This window comes from Columba livia, chromosome 21, assembly GCF_036013475.1.
Source record: "Columba livia isolate bColLiv1 breed racing homer chromosome 21, bColLiv1.pat.W.v2, whole genome shotgun sequence".
Lineage (NCBI taxonomy): Eukaryota > Metazoa > Chordata > Aves > Columbiformes > Columbidae > Columba > Columba livia.
This window is the reverse complement of record NC_088622.1, coordinates 5022278-5041081: the sequence shown is the minus strand read 5'-3', so window position 1 is coordinate 5041081 and position 18804 is coordinate 5022278. Positions and strand designations below refer to the sequence as shown.

Genomic DNA, 18804 nt, shown 5'->3' with positions numbered 1-18804 from the left:
TTGAGGCACAACAAAAGCTGATCGTACCTAGAGATTGCAAGGATTTAGGGCTTACGAAAACCCAGAAATCAGAAGGTTTGCTGCCAGCAGGGAAAGCAGTAATGAGAAGCAATGGCTGGAGCCTGAAGCCTGACCCACGCAGAAGAGCAGTGAGGCCCTGAATCATGAGCAGGGAGACTGGGATAAGCTACTAGAGGAATGGGTGGATTTTTCAACTCTTAATGTCTTAAGTGTAAGTTACTGTGCTCCACCTGGGTCAAACCAAATGACCTGTAACACACATGGATTCGTATCAGATGATCTAACTGTTCTTGTTGGCCATAAATTCTCCTCAGCTTCCAAGGCCGCAAAGGTTGACCGCATTGCTCCTGGTCTCCGTCCCGTGACTTCATCTGGTATGAACTAAATGCAGAAAGTTTTCAGCTCAAGGACCCTGTTTGTCAGACACTCCCTGAAGGAGTCCCTGGCGTGGTTCTCAGATGTAAGACAACCTATTTCTACACCGATCATTACTGCTTTGTTCTTGCAGCTCCTCCCTTTTGGGCTGTTTTCCTCCGTTTTGTTTGAGGGAACGGCCGATGGTACGTTCTTCCCCCCACTCCTTTTTCCAGGCACAGGGCCCGGTTTTGGTTTAATTGTCTCTGAAGATTACATGGTTTCATAGCTAATGCGTCGAGCGTCGGAGTATTTCGTATGTCAATAAATGCATCTTGGAATGATGGACGGAAGCCTGGGGCTGGAACTGCAGGAGTGTTTGTGGGCTGGGACTAAATGGGAAAGTCCGCGTGGTCCTGCTATCTGCACCACATCAGACACAACAGCGAATTTACTGGGTTCTTTAAAGGCCTGAGAAATAATTCCCTTAAATCTTTGGGGAGCATCCTAGTAGGCGACATGCTTATGGGAGGCTCTAGTTGACTATCTGCTAAGTTGTGGATTTTATATCCATATTAGGTATAAATAGAGGTAGGCTGGCGGATCGAGAGAAGGTCATTGTGACTCCTCTGAGCACAGGATGAGCCTGTAATTATTTAACTGAGACTTCAGCGTTAACTCTTGTCATACATTGGAGCAGCCACTGAGTCAGTCCCTGTTACCCAAATTAAAACCGGAATGATGAAAAATTGCTCCAGTGCTAGCATGGGTGTCTCAGCTCGATCACGAAAGCAGTGATAAGCTAAGACCCTCTCATTCGGTTCTTCATCAGATTCAATAGCATTATCTGCTTCACACACTCAAAAATCACGATCCTCCTTCAGGGTGGGAGGAGAGGGAGGCAACAAAAGCAGATTTCTCAAGGTCCCATATTTCTATGATTTTAGGAACCACACCTTGTAAAATATGAAAATCATGTTATCACCTGAAGGATTATATTTGCATTTGTATTCTGTAAGGTGGGGGGAATAGGAGCAGAGGAGTTCGCTCTTTCAGTGAATACATCCATCCATACATTCTTTTTTCTTTGTGACTCTCATTTTAGAAAGCGCTGACGCTCTCTTGCAGTAGCAGGACTTGTGCTTGGAGACTTCTGATTTTGGCCGCTTCTTTAGAAAAGCCAGAGAATTCGTGCGTGAGCCTCTTCCTATGCAACAGCAGCGCAATTTTGGCCCGGGCTGAGTCACCCCGGTTCAGGCGGGTGCCGGTTTCCTTTTGGTAATGTGCAAAATGTTCCCTGCACACATGTGAACATTCTGTTTGTGCTGCCGGTCGACAGTTTGTAGGCGCTTCGGTGCCAGAACTGTCTCTAAACACATACAAGCACCTATTGTGACGAAGCCCTGAGCTTGGCTGGGGGCTTCAAGCAGCGCTGCAAGAAAAATAATTAATATAATAAGAGGATCTGAGGCATTGCAGTGGGGGGAAGTCGTGCAGCAGCAAATAAGATGGTTATCAGAGGGGATTTAGTCGGTTGTGATGGAGTCAGAGGAAGCTGGTATTTTTGAAGTAGAAAGGAAAAAGCTCTTTGAACTCTTAGAGAAGAGGGCACCTGCAAATGAAGCCAGACAGCTTCTTCCCAGCCCTCCCTGATAGAAACTGCCCCTGCAGCCACAAACTGAATAGGAGGAGGATTTTGCATGACCTGAGTCGCTGGGGAAGCGAGGGAGGGAGGGATGAAGGGGCCTGGAGTGCCTGGGAGCGGGAACGATTGGGCAAGGTGGAAAATAAAGTGCTCAAACACACTTGGACTTGCTCAGAGATGGGAGGGGTACATTTTTTTTTACCACTGCCCCAGGGCCCCAAAATGCATTGGCACGGCACTACAGAGAAACCACTAATCCCAGTCACCGAGGGGAGGGAACGGGACTTTCTCGTTTGGACCCCTGTCGAAGGCAAGACTGATGGGATTAGAGGAAACAGCTGGCTCGAGTCTTACCCTGCGGGAGCTCGCATTCTCGGGACTCGAAAAGAGAGGAGCGCCCCGCTGCCGAGTCGCATTCCAGGTCATTTGCTGAGCCCAGATGTTTTCTAATGAGCTCTATGATAAATCCTTTCCCTTTACTACCGAGCACGGTCCCTGCCAGCCAGGTCTGTCCCTAGATCTCGCTTTCCACGCGTGGCCGGGCAAATCGGGCTTTGCAGTTCAAGCCAGCAAGCCAAATTACCGCTAGGACGCGTGCCTTTCCTCTTTACCTATGCAAAGGGATCCAGAACCTGTTATCCTAAAGCCATGGCCTGATGGAGGTTGCTGGTTCAAATTCCTCCCATGGCTGAACCCTCTCCTCTAGCCTCTCTTACCTCTGGGTATGTTATTAAGCTGTATTAAGGGTGCTTTGGGTGAATCTTGTTATCAAAAGTGGGAAAGGTGTTTGTAAGGATTGCTCCATTGATGGACCTGTCACCGCTGTCCCCTCCCTTCATCTACCTGAGCTGATGATGGGAAATCACCCCACAGCTCTTGTTAGCAGTAAAATCTTTGCTTCTGTCTCCTGACACGAGCCCTGCTCGTGTCCTCGTGTGTGTGTGCCCATAGCTGTTCTCTTGGAAATGTCTTAGAGTTTATTTAGGAACCAAGAAGTAGGAGTTCAGCTCCAGCAGGTGATGGTCTGGTGAGAGAAGGCAGCTGATAAACCAATCTCTGTTCCAGGGAACTGCAATACAATTTGGTACCCTTGTGCAAACGAGACGTGGAATGAATTGACTGATGTGAGTCCATGGCAGACGCAGATGTCAGTCTCCAAGTCCCCTGTGGGTCATGCCAGGGGGTTTAGCCCTTGAGAGCACTTCTCTGGACCTTCTGCGGTGTGTCACAGGGCTGGAGAACAAAACACACGTTGCTGGGGGAGAGACGGAGCGTTGCGGGGTGGGTGAAGGGCGATTCCCCCCTCGTTGCTCCCTGCCCTTCGTGGACACAGAGCCCTCGCTCGCTCTTTTCCTAGCTGCCTTTCCCCGCATGTGTTTCCTAGCACCCAGCTATGGGCAGGGAGCCTTGGAATCTGCATTAAGACCCAAAGAAAAAGAATAGTTTTATTTTTAACTTACAAATCCACCCTTTTAATTCTCACGCCCACAGTTCCTAGTCCTGTCCTGACAAGCGGGGAGCCCCTGGCACTGCGGGTGTTTGTCAGCAGACCCAAAACAGCAACAGCGGGCAAGGGAGGGAAGATCCGAGAGACCAAAGAGCGGGTTTGTGCTGTGTCTCAGTGCATAAACCCCTTGGTGATCCAGCAGCAAGAGAAGGGGCTCAGGAGGAAGATACAGGGAAATGTAGGGACATTTTGGGCAAGACTCTGCACCTGTGTTTTCATATCGTGTCTATCTGCGGTGGAAAACAAGAGGCTGATGACATGGGCTGTCGTCAGGGGGTAAGAGTTGTGTCGTACTAACCCACATGTCACACCGCTCGGCATGAAAACAACAGCGTGGTTTGGCACGGATGTTTTAGGGGCAGGCGGCAAGGTCCCCAGAGCCCGCAGGGAGCAGGAGCTGCTAAACAAGTGGAGAAAAAATGCTGCTGTAGCTGGTGACCCTGGCTAGGGGCTGTTAGGGAATAGGCAGCCTTGGTTTCTTGAATTATTTGGAATATTGCTTCTTATAGCCAGTGAGGACGGCTCCTTTCCTGCCAGTGTTGCGTCCCTGCTCTCCCTCCATCTCCTCCCAGCTGCCTCTAGCCCATTCCGGAGCCAGTGTCTGTCCAAATGACATATGCAGAAATCAGGTCTTCACTCCTTGTTCTGGCCGCGATACCGCGTTGCCACAGAGGAAGGAGGAAAGCGTTGGCCCAAGGCTTTGACAAGCCTCTTGGCAGCTTCTTTCATCCTCCGGCCAGCCTGCTCTGTCACACAGCACCTCTGCCTCTTTCTTCTGACACCAGAAAACCGGAGCTCTGCTCCTCGTGCATCCCCACCCCCAGATTTACAAATTGCCGCGTTTCTCTTTTCTGTTCTTTGGCTATTTACAGAACTGGAACACGAATGAATAGTAGGAAGCGCTGAATGAACTACACGCTGGCTCACATCTCAGCATGAAGCCTGGCGCTTCACCCCAGTGCTGAGGATCCTGCAAAAAACATTAAAATACTGAACCGTGGACCTGATACACTTGGGTGTGTTCCACTTTAATGCCCATGGTCTGTTGTTTTGTAGCTGCTGGTGTCTACATCTTATTTTTCCTCATTTATCCATAGATCTGAGAACTTGCTTCCAAGCCTCTACATCTCCTCTTTCACTTATATTATTCAGAATAAAATAGCCTCCCAGGCAGGAGCTCTCTGCTGGTCATGCTGGCCGTGAGGAGCAGGTAGAGATTAGCCAAAAGCCCAGCAGTGAGTGAAAATGTTAGGAGATTGGAATTTGGGCTTGCCATGGGGTATGCAGTCATGGTAAAAGGCTGCTCCTGTGTCTCTTGTTGGAACTGAGCTTCCTGCTCCTCTGATCTCTATGCAAATCTTCACCCAAACAGGAGCCAGCAGAACCCATCCAAGCTTCGCAGGTATCTTTGGATTTGGGTAGCGCCGTGCCCGTGTTTAATGTGGAGGCCTCTATTAGATTAATTGCACCTTTACAGAAACAAAGCCCTTCCGGTCTCCGACAATTATCGTTAACTGAAAAGATGGTTATGAATGGGGTTTCACTGGCATTGGGTTTGGCTGTTGGATTTTTAATGGGAAAGGGAATGAGAAAGGGAAGAAAGATAAAAGAAAAAGATAAGAAGAAAAGGAGGATGGGAAAAGAAAGGAAAAAAGCAAAAAGGAGCTAAAGCCATCCTCTCTGGTGTTGGAGGAGAACTTTCTCAAAGCCCTCGCTGCAGCTGGGACTCTACCCCAAGCCTTCTCTATCAAGTGTTATGTTTAAATAGGAACTGTTTGCGTTCAGGGAGCCAAATCCAGACTTTGTTTATGTCCCTGCAGAAGCAAACGCTGGGAAATCACCTTCGCACACAGCTTTGCTTTTGTAGCCAGCTCGTTTTTAGGGCCGTGCGTTCCCACCGGGTCCTTTTGAGCACTTGGCAGGGGCTTCATCGGTCAGTGCTGGAGCTCCGTGTGCCCATCCCGGGGGGCTGCCCCACCGAGCCGTGGGTGTTCGGGGCTCCCCGAATCGGGGGAGCAACAGAGGGGCTGCTCAGGGCTCTGTGAACCGGGAGAACGGCTGAAGGGGCTGCTCGGAGCTCCGTGAAACGGGAGAGCGGACAGAGGGGCTGTTCGGAGCTCTGCGAACCGGTGGGGGCGGCTGCTTAGAGCTCCGTGAACCGGGGGAGCGGCCGGAGGGGCTGCTCGGAGCTCAGTGAACCGGGGGAGCGGCTGCTCAGAGCTCCGTGAACCGGGGGAGCGGCCGGAGGGGCTGCTCGGAGCTCAGTGAACCGGGGGAGCGGCTGCTCAGAGCTCCGTGAACCGGGGGAGCGGCCGGAGGGGCTGCTCGGAGCTCCGCGAACCGGCAGATCCCCGGCGGGGCGGGCAAGCGCTGCCCCCGCCGCTCTCCTCCCTCCTTCCTCCCGTTCTCTCCTCCCTTCCCTCCCTTCTTTCCCCTCCTCTCTTCCCCCCCCCAGTCCCGGTTGTGCAATCGCGAGCGGCGGGGCCGGCGGCACCGCCCGGAGCCCGGCACCGGGGGGAGGGAGGCGGCAGGTCCCGCCCGCCCCGCTCCGCTCCGCGGGCCGCGGTGCCGAGGATGCGGCAGCCACCGCCGGGCACCGCGGGGCTGTAGCCGCCCGCCCGCGGCCCCGGACCCCCATGGGATGTCCCCGCCGTCTCCTGGGTGGTGAGTACCCCTTGGCTTTGTGTCTCCCCCCCGCGCTTTCCCCCGCCTCTACTGCTTTTCTCCGCACCAGATTTTCCCCCCCAACCCTTTCTCCCATTCTTTCCCCCCCTCTCGTGTGATTGATGGTCGGGAGGATGAGAATATTGCCACGGGCAGAAATGAGTTGCAGATGAGGCGGACTTTAGAGGGGGGGTTCTGCTGTGCAATCGTTAAACTATTTCCACCGCCGCTTTAGCTCGAATAAAATAATAGGATATGGGGAGCCGCGCTGTATCAGTGCACATCTGTGGGACAGAGTCTGTCCCATCTCTTTGGAGTTTCAAACAAAAGTGCAGAGGAAAGAACAGGAATGGTCGGTATATCGATTAACTGTAACACCAAAGGACGTGTAGCGTACCATAAAGGAAAGAAGTTTTCCCGGTGGCAAGGCAGTAAACTTGTTACTTGAAAAGTTTGTGCCGGGGATGAATTTATATCCTTATACCCTGCAAATAGTTTTTCTCCTTGCTGGAATATTACAAAGACTTTTATCTAATATAGCACTACCTGTTTCTTGAGTCGTAACATAGTATTTCAGGTTGTCTAAGTATTCGCAGCGATTCGTGTTTGTTATATACAATAACCTCTGCATTTTCTGCATAGTGGGGATTTCTTTTTTTGATTCTCAGAGAGATATTCCAGGGACAGAACATGCTTTAGCTCGTTTTCAGGCTGCATTAAAGTTGATCCAGACAATCCCTTATTGCCTACTAATATTCCTCTTACAAGGGCACTCTTAAAACAAATTTATGCTCTGCTCCACAATCTAACTTTTATGTATAGGATTAACCCCATCAGATTTAAAATTCAGCCTGTGCAAAGTGTTTGTGGAGTCAGAGCACCACAGCTTTGCCATGCGGGTTTTTTGGGGGAAAACCTACACCCTGCTAAAGCTGGGAAAGATCCTAGCGATATGGTTAGACCCAGGTTTCGCCTTGTATTCTTTAGCCTAAAAACTTAATGTCCTCTTTGCAATATCCAACCATCCAAAAAATCAGCTCTATACAATGGGCACTTTAGCCTTCCGAAGGCAGTCTCCCATCTCGAAAAAGGCAGCTCGCCTCAAATTTGCAAACCGCAGGATGGGAAATGGAATTTGCCTTCGGTATAAAAATCCCAAGTGTTTGCAAACAGCCCTGAGAAGAATCCGGGCTCTTGGCTTGACCTCTCTGCGCTAAATTCCAGCTTGGGGAGTTTGCGGTCTTGCAAAAAGGGCGAACGAGCAAAGCGCCCGGTCGTCTTTCTGGACCAAGGGAGAGTCAGTCTGGAGTTCGTTTTGGGTGCCCAGGAGGTGCAGGATTGGGCCCTGAGCCAAACTACTTTTAAAGTAGCCTTGAAGACCTGCCCGTGTTGGAGTAACTTTGCTGGCGGCGTGCGTTGGCATCGCCAAGGTCGCGTTAAGCTGGTGTAGTCGTGGGAAACCTGCCCGAGAAGCCGAGTGAACTCCTGGGCAGTTATTTTTCCCCAAGCTCTATGCTGTTCCCATTAAAGCGTTAGCAACACCTTCGCTGGCTCCTGTCTCGTAGCTTCAACGACCGCAGGGCCTTGCTTCTACTCTTTTTCTTTTTAAAATCTGCTGGAAAAAAAACCCTTCTCTGTAGTGGCTCAGGCTCGGAGATCCCCTGGATAAAGCAAGGACCGGAATGCTGGCGGGTCCGGCACGGCTTAGGGCAAAAAACCTCACAGCCGCTCAAATCAGGCTCTTAAAAGCGTGAGCGGCTGATAAAATTGTCCTTTTGGGGGAGGACCGGGGTGGGAATGAGGGGTGGTCTGTCCTGTGCGCCTCCCGTTAGCGCTGGCAGGAGCTGTGCTTGCTGGTCCCAGACCTTTGTTTCTCTCTGTTTGGGGGGGGGGAGTGACACGGGGCGGTGGGGGCCATGGCTTTCCTGGGGGTAAATTCACACTGATGGTGGGAACGGAGCAACCCGAGAACTCTTTTCTACCAGTTGTGGCGTTGGGCTGGGCCAGTAACGCTGTCCTTTGGAGCTGAGCTTTGGAAATGGTGGCAGGATCAGGCCCTGGCTTTGGGCTCTGTTTCAGATCTGACTTAAACCTCCTTGTCTGTTACAGAGCTCAGACTACCTGTCCAGAGAGGGGGAAAGACCCTCATTCTGTTCACAGTTTGATTTCATTGTGGTTGCCGGGCTCAGTCCTGCAGCTTTAGGAGAAACTGTCTCAATGTCAAGTGTGAGGGCGGCCCCGGCACGTCTGGTACCGGTTGAAAATACCAATGGGGCTGTGAGCTGGTACGTTACCCCCAAAAGCCTCCAGCCCTGCAGTGCTGCGTGGTTTTGTGCTTCAGTATTGGAGAGATCGCAGTCGGTGCTGTGGATAAATAATACAGACGTTGGGTTTTATGTTGTCAAAACTGAGAAGACCAGCGCAGTGTAAACCAGAGATAAAAACAGGGCAAAATGCAACTCGAGGCGACTGGATTTCTGCTGTTGTGACCAGGATGTGGCCCAAACGGGTGTAAAAGGAGAGGAAAACTGTAGGAAGGATCCTGAACCGTCACTGAGGGATCCACAGCTTCAGCTGCAAACCCCTTTTTCCTTCCTTCTTTCCACCTCTCGCTCCAGCAGCTGGGAACCTGATCCTGCCAGCGCAACCCCGCTGCGTGGGGCTTCATTTTCTTCTGCAAGTTTGGTAACGAATGGCCGAGCAAAGCCGAAAGGCAGCGCGGCTGGCGTTTGAGACAACTCCCGTCCCCGACTGCGGGATGGCCTTAACGCGGCGTGTGTGCGAAATTAAAAAAATATAATCGTCCTGGTGGCCACTATGCACTGGAACTGGTTTTATCTGGTTCCAGTTATGCTTGTTTTGAGTTAGACGAGCGGTGCCAGGTTCTGATCTCATTTGCACCAGCGGAGTCATTCGGCGGAGCCGGTCCCAGTTTACCTCACTCTTAAGTGAAAGCAGAACTGGGCCTGCTGGGAGAAGCATCCCCGGGGGAAATCACTGCAAATCAAACACGGGGAAAAGCCAACGACTCTTGGGACCCTTCCCGGAGGCGGCGCAGATTTTACCGCCTGCTCGCGAAAGCCGTTTTCACCGAAAAAGGAGGGGAGAGGCTGTAAGAGGAAAAGTGGTGTGACTGGGAGCGAGCCAGGTGCTTTGGGGAGAGCGATAGTGGTCAAGGCTCTCGATTAGTGATGCTGTGGAGGAGGAAAAGACGCTTTTCCGCGCCGCTTGCAGGGGTCAGAGCCAGCGAGCGAGCGAGCAGCCCAGCTGGAGAGCGGCTCTCGCTGTTATCGCGTGGGATTTATTATCCGGAGGGGTTTTGGCTCCGCGTTTGGCCACCTCTGCTCCTCCTGCGTGGCCAAAGCTCCGCGCTCTGCCCGTTCTGCGGGGGAAACACCGACTCCGGGGGAAAGGCAGGAGGGAGCCGAGTCTCGCTCAGGTCCAGACATGCGAGCGAAGCCTCTGGCTGCAATGCTGCGAACAGCTGTGTTTGCAAGTGCCTATTTTTCATATTATCTGTGATGCACGCGGGTACAACCCACCGCTGGGGTCTCTTCTAGCCAAAGCATGTTGCAGACTAGTCCTTCCTTGCACGGGGTCATTCCCCAGTTGTCCCAGTCGCGTTGCTCCCCCAAACTGCGGCAGGTTTATTTTCCAGGTCCCCTTCCTCCCATCGCTTTCTCTTAGGGGCAGCAGAGCCCCACATTTTGAGCAGGTGCTTGAAGAAAAGAGGGAGTGGAGGGTGAGATGGGACCAGCATATATTCCTGGGCTTTAGGTTGATGCATTTTCCCAGCCGTGATTGTTCTTAATGCTGAAGAAATCGAGCAATTGAAATAAATTACCAGAAACTGTTTACATTACTCTTGCCTCCTGCACAGGCCATTAGTGTGTCCCTTTTCCAGCAGAACTCCTTTAGGACCCCATTCTAAGCCTAGCTTAGTCCATAGGTAGCTTTCCAATGACTTTTGTAGGTAACGCAGCTTGGATTGTTTTTTCCAGCTGCACAGAATGAGTTTGTCGAGCGCTCAGTGCACGGTTGAGAAGCCAGATTGAAACTCCCAACGTGCTGAAGTCTTTTGAAATTCTGGCCAAAGTGGGGAGGGGAGAGGGCTTTAAAAACGCTGCACTGCTTTTCTCTGCTTCTGCTTTATTTCTGCGACTCGCCCAGCCATGCTCGAGTGGAAATTAATACATTGCGGAAAGGGAAGCTCTGACATCTCCTGCTTTTGAAAGGAGCAGGGACAGCCAGATCCACAGTGAGAAATGACACAGCTTTTGCTCCATTATCAAAAAGAATTGGTTCTAGTGCATGTTAAATATCAAACGTCTTCCTATGGTAGTTCCCTTCTTATTTTTTGTAGTTTTCTCCTGGATTTTGCAGCTCAGCAAAGCAGGGCTGAAGCTCTCGGCTCAGACAAGACTCCTGTGTCCAGTTAAGCACTCATCTGTCTTGCTACCCTGAAGAATTACCTCTAGACATTTTCAGTGCATATTTATCTTCCCTCTCCCCGGCGATATTGTCCTGACATTGATCAGATTAATTTGGGCTATTGCAAGCGCAACGGCAGAATCCCCCGAAGAATGCTGCACATTGTAATTTTTGCAACCAAATTGAAAAATGTAAAGCTTTAGCTAAATGCAATTTTTTTTAAAAAGGGGGGAAGTATTGGATAAGGGCAAGTATTGAATAAAATCGGTTGGTTTCATATTTTTTTCAGTGAGTTTTCAGTTTTCCCGCTTTAAACTTTTCCTACTGCTGGCCTGTGGTATTTTTTTGCTCTGTATAAGCAAATATTTGAGCTGAGATTCCTAGGAGACAACTGCAGAGGTTACTGTATGGACAAGATCCCGTGGCTGAGTAGAGCCATACCCTGGATCTTCCTGGAACGGACACATTTCTTTCCAATTATCACCAAATCAGACACCGTGGCTTTACTTCTTTGTAGGTGCCTAAATAATAGGTTGCATTTTAGTGTTTACCTGCAACAGAGATGGCTCCTGGCCACCTCCCGGCTCAGGAATGATCCTTTTTGGGCATCATCCCCCCTTGCCCTGCAGCTCGGTGTCCTGGGGTGACTCCCACCCGCACCCCGTGTCCCAGCGTGACTCTCGCCTCCCCACATCGTGTGGGGCGAGGGCTCCTGGCAGCCGTCCCTCCCATCCGCGTCGCTCCAAAAACCTCCCCGTGTTTTGCTGATTCTCCCTGCACCCATCAGAGTACAGAGCTCCACTGTCTCTAGTCTTACAAGCAGGGAAACTGAGGCATGGAGCAGCACACTTGTCTTTGGGGTCTTCTCTTGAGTGCTGTGCAGTGATTTTCTGAGCAAAATGGCACAGTTGACCACAAAGCCAAGACTTGGTGCTGCTGGGATTCACGTCTAAGACTGGATTGCGGTTGCTCTTGGCAGCTGGGTGGGAAGGACGTCTGTCTGTCCAGGGAGGATGGACAGGGAGGTGGAGGTCCCAGCTCTGACCCAGACCAGGAGTTGGAACCTTCACCTGGTCCGTCTCTGCTGAGACCTCATGCGTCTCACACAAGGACTTGAATTGCTGCTCCGGGCGCTGAGATAAGGCAGTTTCCTGGCTTCATACCTCATTTTTCTCAACTAAATCATGGAGCCGACGATATTTCTGTGCTGCATTCACAGGCTTTGAGCAATGTTTGTAGAGCTTGGGGGTTTCTTGTCTCTCAGGACCTGGGATGCTGCGTGTGTGGCCATGAGCACAATATACCTGTGTTTGTGGTTTTATGTGTTTGGCAAAATTGCAAGATCCTGGATAAGAAAAATACCTATAAATGTATTAAACTACTCGTGAAATGTTCTCCATGTCCACCTGCAGGCTTGTCTTGTGTTATGGTATAAACTTCCCACTGGAAAAAGAGGGTAAAACTGATTAGATCTTTTTTTATTTTCCTCCAGAAGTGTTTGGTTTCTAAATGGCTGGGAACAGCTGTGGGCTGGATGGTGGGAACGTGGCCTCCGAGGTAATTCCCGTCATTGTCCTCCAGCCGATGGAGCGATGTAGAATTTCCCAGCTGCTTCCAGGCGTTGGCTGTGACTGTCCTGCTTGTGGGACCCATGAGAGTCCTGTGACTGGTGAGACGGGAGGATGGAGCATTTCTAGGTGACATAAAACATCTGAGTGTGATCCCAAAGCCGGGCTCATGGGAGGATCTGCTGCTGGTGGGGCAGGGAGAAGCCTTGAAGGGATCACAAAGTCATCGAATCGTGGATAGTTGGGGTTGAAGGGATCTTCCCAGCTCATCCAGTCCATGAGCAGGGACATCTTCAGCAGCTCAGGCTGCTCAGAGCCCCGTCCAGCCTGGCCTGGGATGTCTCCAGGGATGGTTCATCCACCACCTCTCTGGCCAACCTGGGCCAGGCTCTCACCACCCTCAGGGCCAACAATTCCTTCCTCATGTCCAGCCTGACATGAGGGATGCTGAGCTGGTCCAGCTGAGACCCATCAGCTGTGGACATTTTGCCCCTCATCTCCTCAGCCACAGGGACAGCTGGAAAAGGGCTGCAGCTGCGTGTGCGCTGACAAGTTGTTTGTCTCGGGAGCCCGGGATGTGCCAGGCTCAAGGGCTGAGTCATTTAATTTCTCCAGGGCCGGCAGAGGAAGCCGCCGTGTGCTTCCCTATGGAGGGAGAGAGGGGAGACCCTCCCGGGCTGCTGAACTTTCTGCTTGAAAAGCTTTGACTAGCAGGAAAAAAAACAACAAAAATGTGCTTTTGGTGCAGAGAAGAGAAGAGAAAGAAGCCCCTGTGTGCGGGGAAGCGCTTGCTCCCGCTGGCAGAGCAGGGCCGGGGTCAGCACCGGGGAGCGCACACTTGTTCTTGAGGGGCTGCAACGTGTAATTTAGCTTGTCACGGAGGAATGTGCTCAATGCCTTTATTTAATCAGGAGTTTGCAAACCTGCTTGGGTGCCTTGTCTTCCGTTTTCCCCTTCCCAGCTGGGGAGAGGGGGGAAAGAACACGGTGCTTTTGTCTCCGACCCTGTGGCTGCTGTCAGATGAATGGTTTTAGTGGCAGCTCCATTCGCATGACTGGTTTGAACTATGGCAGCGAACACGCTGCGGGTGCGAACGGGTTCTTTCCAGCCCCAGCTCCCTCCCAAACTCGGCTGCGTCAGATATTTTCCTCAGCACTGGCATAATCATAGATTAGAATCATAAAATAGAATCATAAACCTTGGTCCTTACTAGAAATGTGGCCCTGTGGGTTCCAGGGCATTCTTGGGAGAAGGAAAACACCATGTGGACATGGCTTAAGATCTGTGCTTAGCACCCAAATGCCTTTGGGAACGGGGGAAAGTTGCAATTTCTCCAGCTCTGTCGAGGTGCCCGATTCCCACCGACTGCTCTGCAAACTGGACCAGTATCTGTGTTACTGGGGGCCCCGGTTACAAAGACATCCCTGCTCAGGGAAGGAGAAGGCTTAAGCATCTGTTTAAGTGCTTTTCTGAACCCGGGCCAGGGCTTGTGCTTTAGCAGAGCACGACCTCACTCGTCTTCCTCTGGTATCGGAGCGGGACGGGAGCCCAGATGCCTCTGGTGATGGGTCCGCTGCAGAAACACCTCTCTGCTGAACACCTCCCTCCAGGAAAAGAAAAGAAGAAGGTTCTGGGAATGTCAGGCTGAGTGCAGACAGAAATTTCTGTCTCTTTGCCCCTGGGTAGAGATGCACAGAAACCTGGGAAAAGAAAAAAACCAGCCACCACCTTTCTTTGGAAAGAAGGAAATTGCTCCCTAATCAGGCATGTGGAAGTGAACTTGTGTGCTGACTCCAGAGGAATTTCGGCTGTTCCCTGGGGGGTTGCGATTGCTGTTTGGGTCACATCCCAGCTCTGATCTCGGACTTGCCTTTGGGAGCAGGATTCCTGTGCACGGAGCCGCTGGCATTTGAGGAATGAGTGATGCTTGTTTCAGAAAACCAAGCAAACCCAGCGTGCGCAGCTTCGCCATGGAGCAGAAATTGCAGAATTCCCGCATTGAAACAGAAAAAATATCGGGGAGCAGATGTAAGGCTTAAGGGTTGTCTTCAGGACAAATGTATTTAACCACCCCGCTCTCGTGAATGGCAGTGCAAGTTCAGGGGCTAAATCCCTCTGTTTATGGGGGGAACGCCCGGCTGGGAGTCCCCAGCGCGGTCCTGACACCAGCGTCTGATAAACATGACATTTTCCTCTCCTTCCCCGGCAAGCGTTGGAGGGCTGGGCCATGGGAAACAACAGGAGTCTTTCCAGTGTGGGCTTTGGATCTTCGTCTGGATAAATAAATAGAAGGAAATAACTAATAACATGGTTCTAACAAATATTTTAGCAAGTATAAATGTCTGCCTTTCGCTATGACTCCATCCAAACCCCACAAAGGAAAAAATTTCCCTGTTTCTATGATGCTTTTCCATCTGCCTTTCCCCAGTGATTGGGAGTGTTAACGCAGGCACCTTGGCTCGAGAATACAGCCAGCCGGCACGGAAAACATGCGTGGGATCCCTCGGAGGGGTTAGTAACCTCCTCGGCCGACCACCTCTGCGAGCAGCGTTTTGATTTGGGATTAAAAGGACCCCCCTTGTCTGCAGGCTTGAGTTCCCATCCTCACAGTAACCGCTTGCTGGATTGGAGGGACTCTATTTAAAAAAGTAAATGTAGTATTGGCTATTTCTGTGGGTTTCTAGCCTCTGGATTGAGGGTTTCCACATCTCGCTGCTTGCTGCTGCCTTCCAGCGACACCTGCTGCGCGCTGCCAGGAGCAGAGCGGGGCTCCTGCCCCGGAAAGCTGTTCCTACCTGGGAATGTGGTCTTTTTTCTATGGGAAGGTGTTCGGCAAGGCCAGCTCTGGCTCCTAAGGTGGGAGAAAAGCGTGCTTCTTCCTCATATAAAAACATTTCCGCAGTCTGCCGCTTCTCCGACCTTGCTCGGCCTGTGGTAATGATGCTTTTGTTTTGCAAACTTCTCCCGGGTGGGAAATGATGAAAAGCCTCCCATTGCTGCTGGCACAGTTTGGGAGAATCATGCGGGTGTCTGCCCGCTGGTTTTGAACATGGAAGGGGCAGAGCAGCATGTCCTGCTCCCCATGCAAAGTTTCAGAGCCTCCCTGTCCACGGAAGGAGATTGGAGCCCCAGCACACAGGGAGGACAGACCTGTCCATGGGGCTGAGAAATGGGTTGGTTCGCCTGTTTTCTTTCCTGCTAACACTTTGGTCTCTGTCTCCAGTTGTAGGATTTTGGCTGAGCTGGCCATGATGCTACGGTTGGTGGTCAGTGCCCTCTTCCCAGCGCTGCTCCTGGCTGCGCCGCCCCCCATAAACAAACTCGCCCTCTTCCCGGACAAGAGCGCTTGGTGCGAGGCGAAGAACATCACCCAGATCGTGGGGCACAGCGGCTGCGAGTCCAAGTCCATCCAGAACAGGTACAGACCCACCCTCGGAACAGAGCTGGATGCAGCTGATTTGTGTCTGCTGATGGCACTGGGATGGCTTTGGGGACCGTCACTTGCACAGGAAGCTGGGCACAATGTCCTGTTCCTGCCCGGCTGCTGTCTGCCTGTCCTAGTGAGAGGAGATGGGAGCACAAGTGTGATGGAGCGGCTGAGGGACCTGGGGGGTTCAGCTGGAGAACAGGAGCTGAGGGGAGACCTTCTGATCTCTGAACTGCCTGAAAGGAGCTTGGAGCCAGGGGGGTCGGGCTCTGCTCCCCAGGAACAAGCGCCAGGAGCAGGGGAAACGGCCTCAAGTTGCGCCAGGGGAGGTTGAGGTTGGATTTAGGAACAATTTCTTCCCCAAAGGGCTGTGGGGCATTGGAACAGGCTGCCCAGGGCAGTGCTCCATCCCTGGAGGGTTGGACAGAAGGACATGAGGTTCTCAGGACGTGGGACAGTGCCAGGGGTGGGGAATGGTTGGACTCAATGATCTTGAGGGGCTTTTCCAACTAAAACGATTCTGTGATTCTAAGTTCTAATCTTCTGCGGTTGTTGGGAAGAACAGGCACCTTCCCTGAGCCCCCATCCCCCTGTTGTCTCTGCAGGGCCTGCCTGGGACAGTGTTTCAGCTACAGTGTCCCCAACACCTTCCCTCAGTCCACAGAGTCCTTGGTTCACTGTGACTCCTGCATGCCGGCCCAGTCCATGTGGGAAATCGTGAGTATCCCTGCCCGCTCCGCCGTCCTCTCTGCACCGACAACGGCCTCACTCAGGGGCTCTCAGCTCTGCCACCACTTTAGGGCAAGTTCTTCTCCTTCCCTGAGGTCTCCCCACTCGTAGTTTCCCTCCAGGGTGTCTCTCAGGTGTCTCTACCTTGAGCTGTCTGGGTGGAAGGCGCTGTTGAAGCAACGTGACTGCTGTGATGAGCCATGGTTTGTCACTGTGTTTGCAGAAGTGGCCCCCAGCAGTCCCTGCATTGTTCATCCCTGTGCTCATCCCTCCTGCCTCTTCTCTTCACCGCTCCCTTTGTCACCTCCTCTCACTTGGCAGCTCTTGCCTTCCATGTCCAGAAGTGATTCCCACAGCCCATCTGCCAGTCACCGTCACAGTTTCATGCCACTGGTGCTCCTGGCAGAGCCATAAACCCTGTCTCTGGGTCACACCTGGGCACCTGGAGAGCTGGGCCCAGCTCTCTGCTTGGCTTCCAGCTCCAGCATTTGGGCAGATGGTTTAGTCCAAATGATCTGAGATGCTCAGCAACATGTCCTGTGGGTGGTCTTTGCAGCTATCACTGATAGTAGTGCCTGGGAGCAATGTCCCACATTTTTCTTGGGTCTCTGCAGCTTGTGACCTCGTGAGATGTTTCCAGAGAACTCTTGCCTTGCAGACTGACTGTGAAGATGTGTTTATATGGATCGAGAACCATTGCATCTGCCTTAAAATACCCCAAATCTGCAGGACATGGAAGATGTGCTGGGTGGGTTCAGGTTGGACATTAGGAAAGGGTTCTTCACTCAGAGGGTGCTGGACACTGGAACAGGCTCCCCAGGGAGATGTCACAGCCCCAACCTGACAGTGTTCAAGAAGAGACTGGACAACGTCCTCAGACACACGGGGTGATCTGTGGGGTGTTCTGTGCAGGGACAGGAGTTGGAATCCATGATCCATGTGGGTCCCTTCCAGCTCAAGACATTCTATGATTCTATGATTCTGGGACACAGGGCAGGTCAGACCACTCACAGCAGGATGGCCATTGAGGTGTCAGACCTTCACACTCACTCGTTGTGTCCTCGTCCCTCTACCCAGGTGACATTGGACTGTCCAGGCAACGATGAGATCCCCAGGGTGGACAAGCTGGTGGAGAAGATACTTCACTGTAGCTGCCAGGCTTGCGGGAAGGAGCCAAGCCACGAGGGAGCCCTGTTCAACGTCTACCTGAATGCCGAGGAGAACATGCCCGCTGAAGGTCCCAGCCCCCACCACTATGGCCACCACCAACAGGAGGTGGAAGAACCTCCAGTCTCCAGCCACCACCACCACGAGGAGGAGGGCGAGGAGTGACCTGGCCCTTAGGGACTGTCCTTGCGGGCAGGGGGTGTGTGCGAGGGAGAGGGCCGGGGTTTGGGGAGGGAGGGGGGTGGTGGAGTTTTTCCTGTCTAGTAGCTGCCCTCACGCTTTTGCTCTCCGTGACACACCAGGGCTGGAGGAACCTTCTGAGGTACAAGCAGGGCTGAGGGGGTGAAGGTGGGACTGGAGCCGTGGGGTAAGAGAGGAGGATTTGGGCTTTTCTGATGCAAAACTACTTGGACATAAAAGTAATAATATATTGAAAGGAGCGGGAACCCAGATGATGGTTTGGCTGAGAGCAAAGCTCGGCTTAGCTGGGCTCCCCAGGGGCTGTGTGGTGGCTCCTGAAGGCTGTGGAGCCTTTGCTGGGTTCTTCTGGGTTTTTCCCTTGTAAACAGCTCATAGCTGGGCTGGAGGAACAAGGGATCAGCTCTCCGCAGTCCCCCAGGAGATGCACATCTCTCCCGGGGTATGCAGGACCAGCATCATCCCTTCTTCCTCCAGGGACACAGGGGCTCAGCATGGACTCACTGTTCCTCCTGGGCCTTAATTCAACCCCAACCCCCTCTTGTTTTAGCTCTTGGGGAGCGTTTTGCCCCAGGATGTGCCTCTGTGGCTGCGTGTGTGAGGTTGCTGGGAACTGCGGTGGCGAGAGCCCAAGGAAACTTGATGGTCCTCAGGGCCACCACGCAGGGGACGAGGGAGCCAGGTCGTGCCGTGGGCGCTGGGATTTCATGTTTCGTGGCCCTCAGGGGAAGGCTGAGAGCAAGAGTTGTGCTGGGGGTGGGAGCCAGCCCCTCGCCCCACTCTCCCTGCTGCACTTTAACGGTGGTGGAGGGAGAAGGGGGACGAGTGCCGGGACGCTGATGTCCCCGCGCAGGGGACAGCTCATGCAGGGTGGGGGGACGGCCCCAGGACCCTCCTGCTTCCCCTTTCTCTCTGTTGTATAAAGCTGATTTCTTTGGCGCTGTCCTGACAAGAGCTTCTGGAGCTTGTAATCGATGCCTCCCCCTCCTTTTTACAAGGTGGTTGTTTTGTTTTGTTTTGTTTCTTAAATAAATTAGTTCTGACTTCCATTTCTCAGTGCTCTGATGCCTCCTCAAAGTGCTGACGGGGGAGA

The 18804-nt window shown here is 52.4% G+C and overlaps 1 protein-coding gene across 5 annotated transcripts; it reads left to right on the top strand.

Annotated features, from left to right (window-relative positions):
* The first annotated feature begins 2285 nt into the window (after positions 1-2285).
* On the top strand, positions 2286-18760 carry NBL1 (NBL1, DAN family BMP antagonist). 5 transcript variants are annotated; one of them, XM_065038091.1, is made up of 4 exons: positions 2286-2441; positions 15414-15608; positions 16223-16334; positions 17424-18760. In XM_065038091.1, exons 2-4 carry the CDS (start codon positions 15439-15441, stop codon positions 17676-17678), a joined length of 537 nt encoding a protein of 178 aa, XP_064894163.1. In that variant the 5' UTR covers positions 2286-2441; positions 15414-15438; the 3' UTR covers positions 17679-18760. The 5 variants fall into 5 exon arrangements, with proteins under 5 accessions (XP_064894163.1, XP_064894165.1, XP_064894161.1 ...); XM_065038093.1 differs by lacking the exon at positions 2286-2441 and adding an exon at positions 4783-4929; XM_065038089.1 differs by lacking the exon at positions 2286-2441 and adding an exon at positions 5372-5460.
* Positions 18761-18804: the final 44 nt, after the last annotated feature.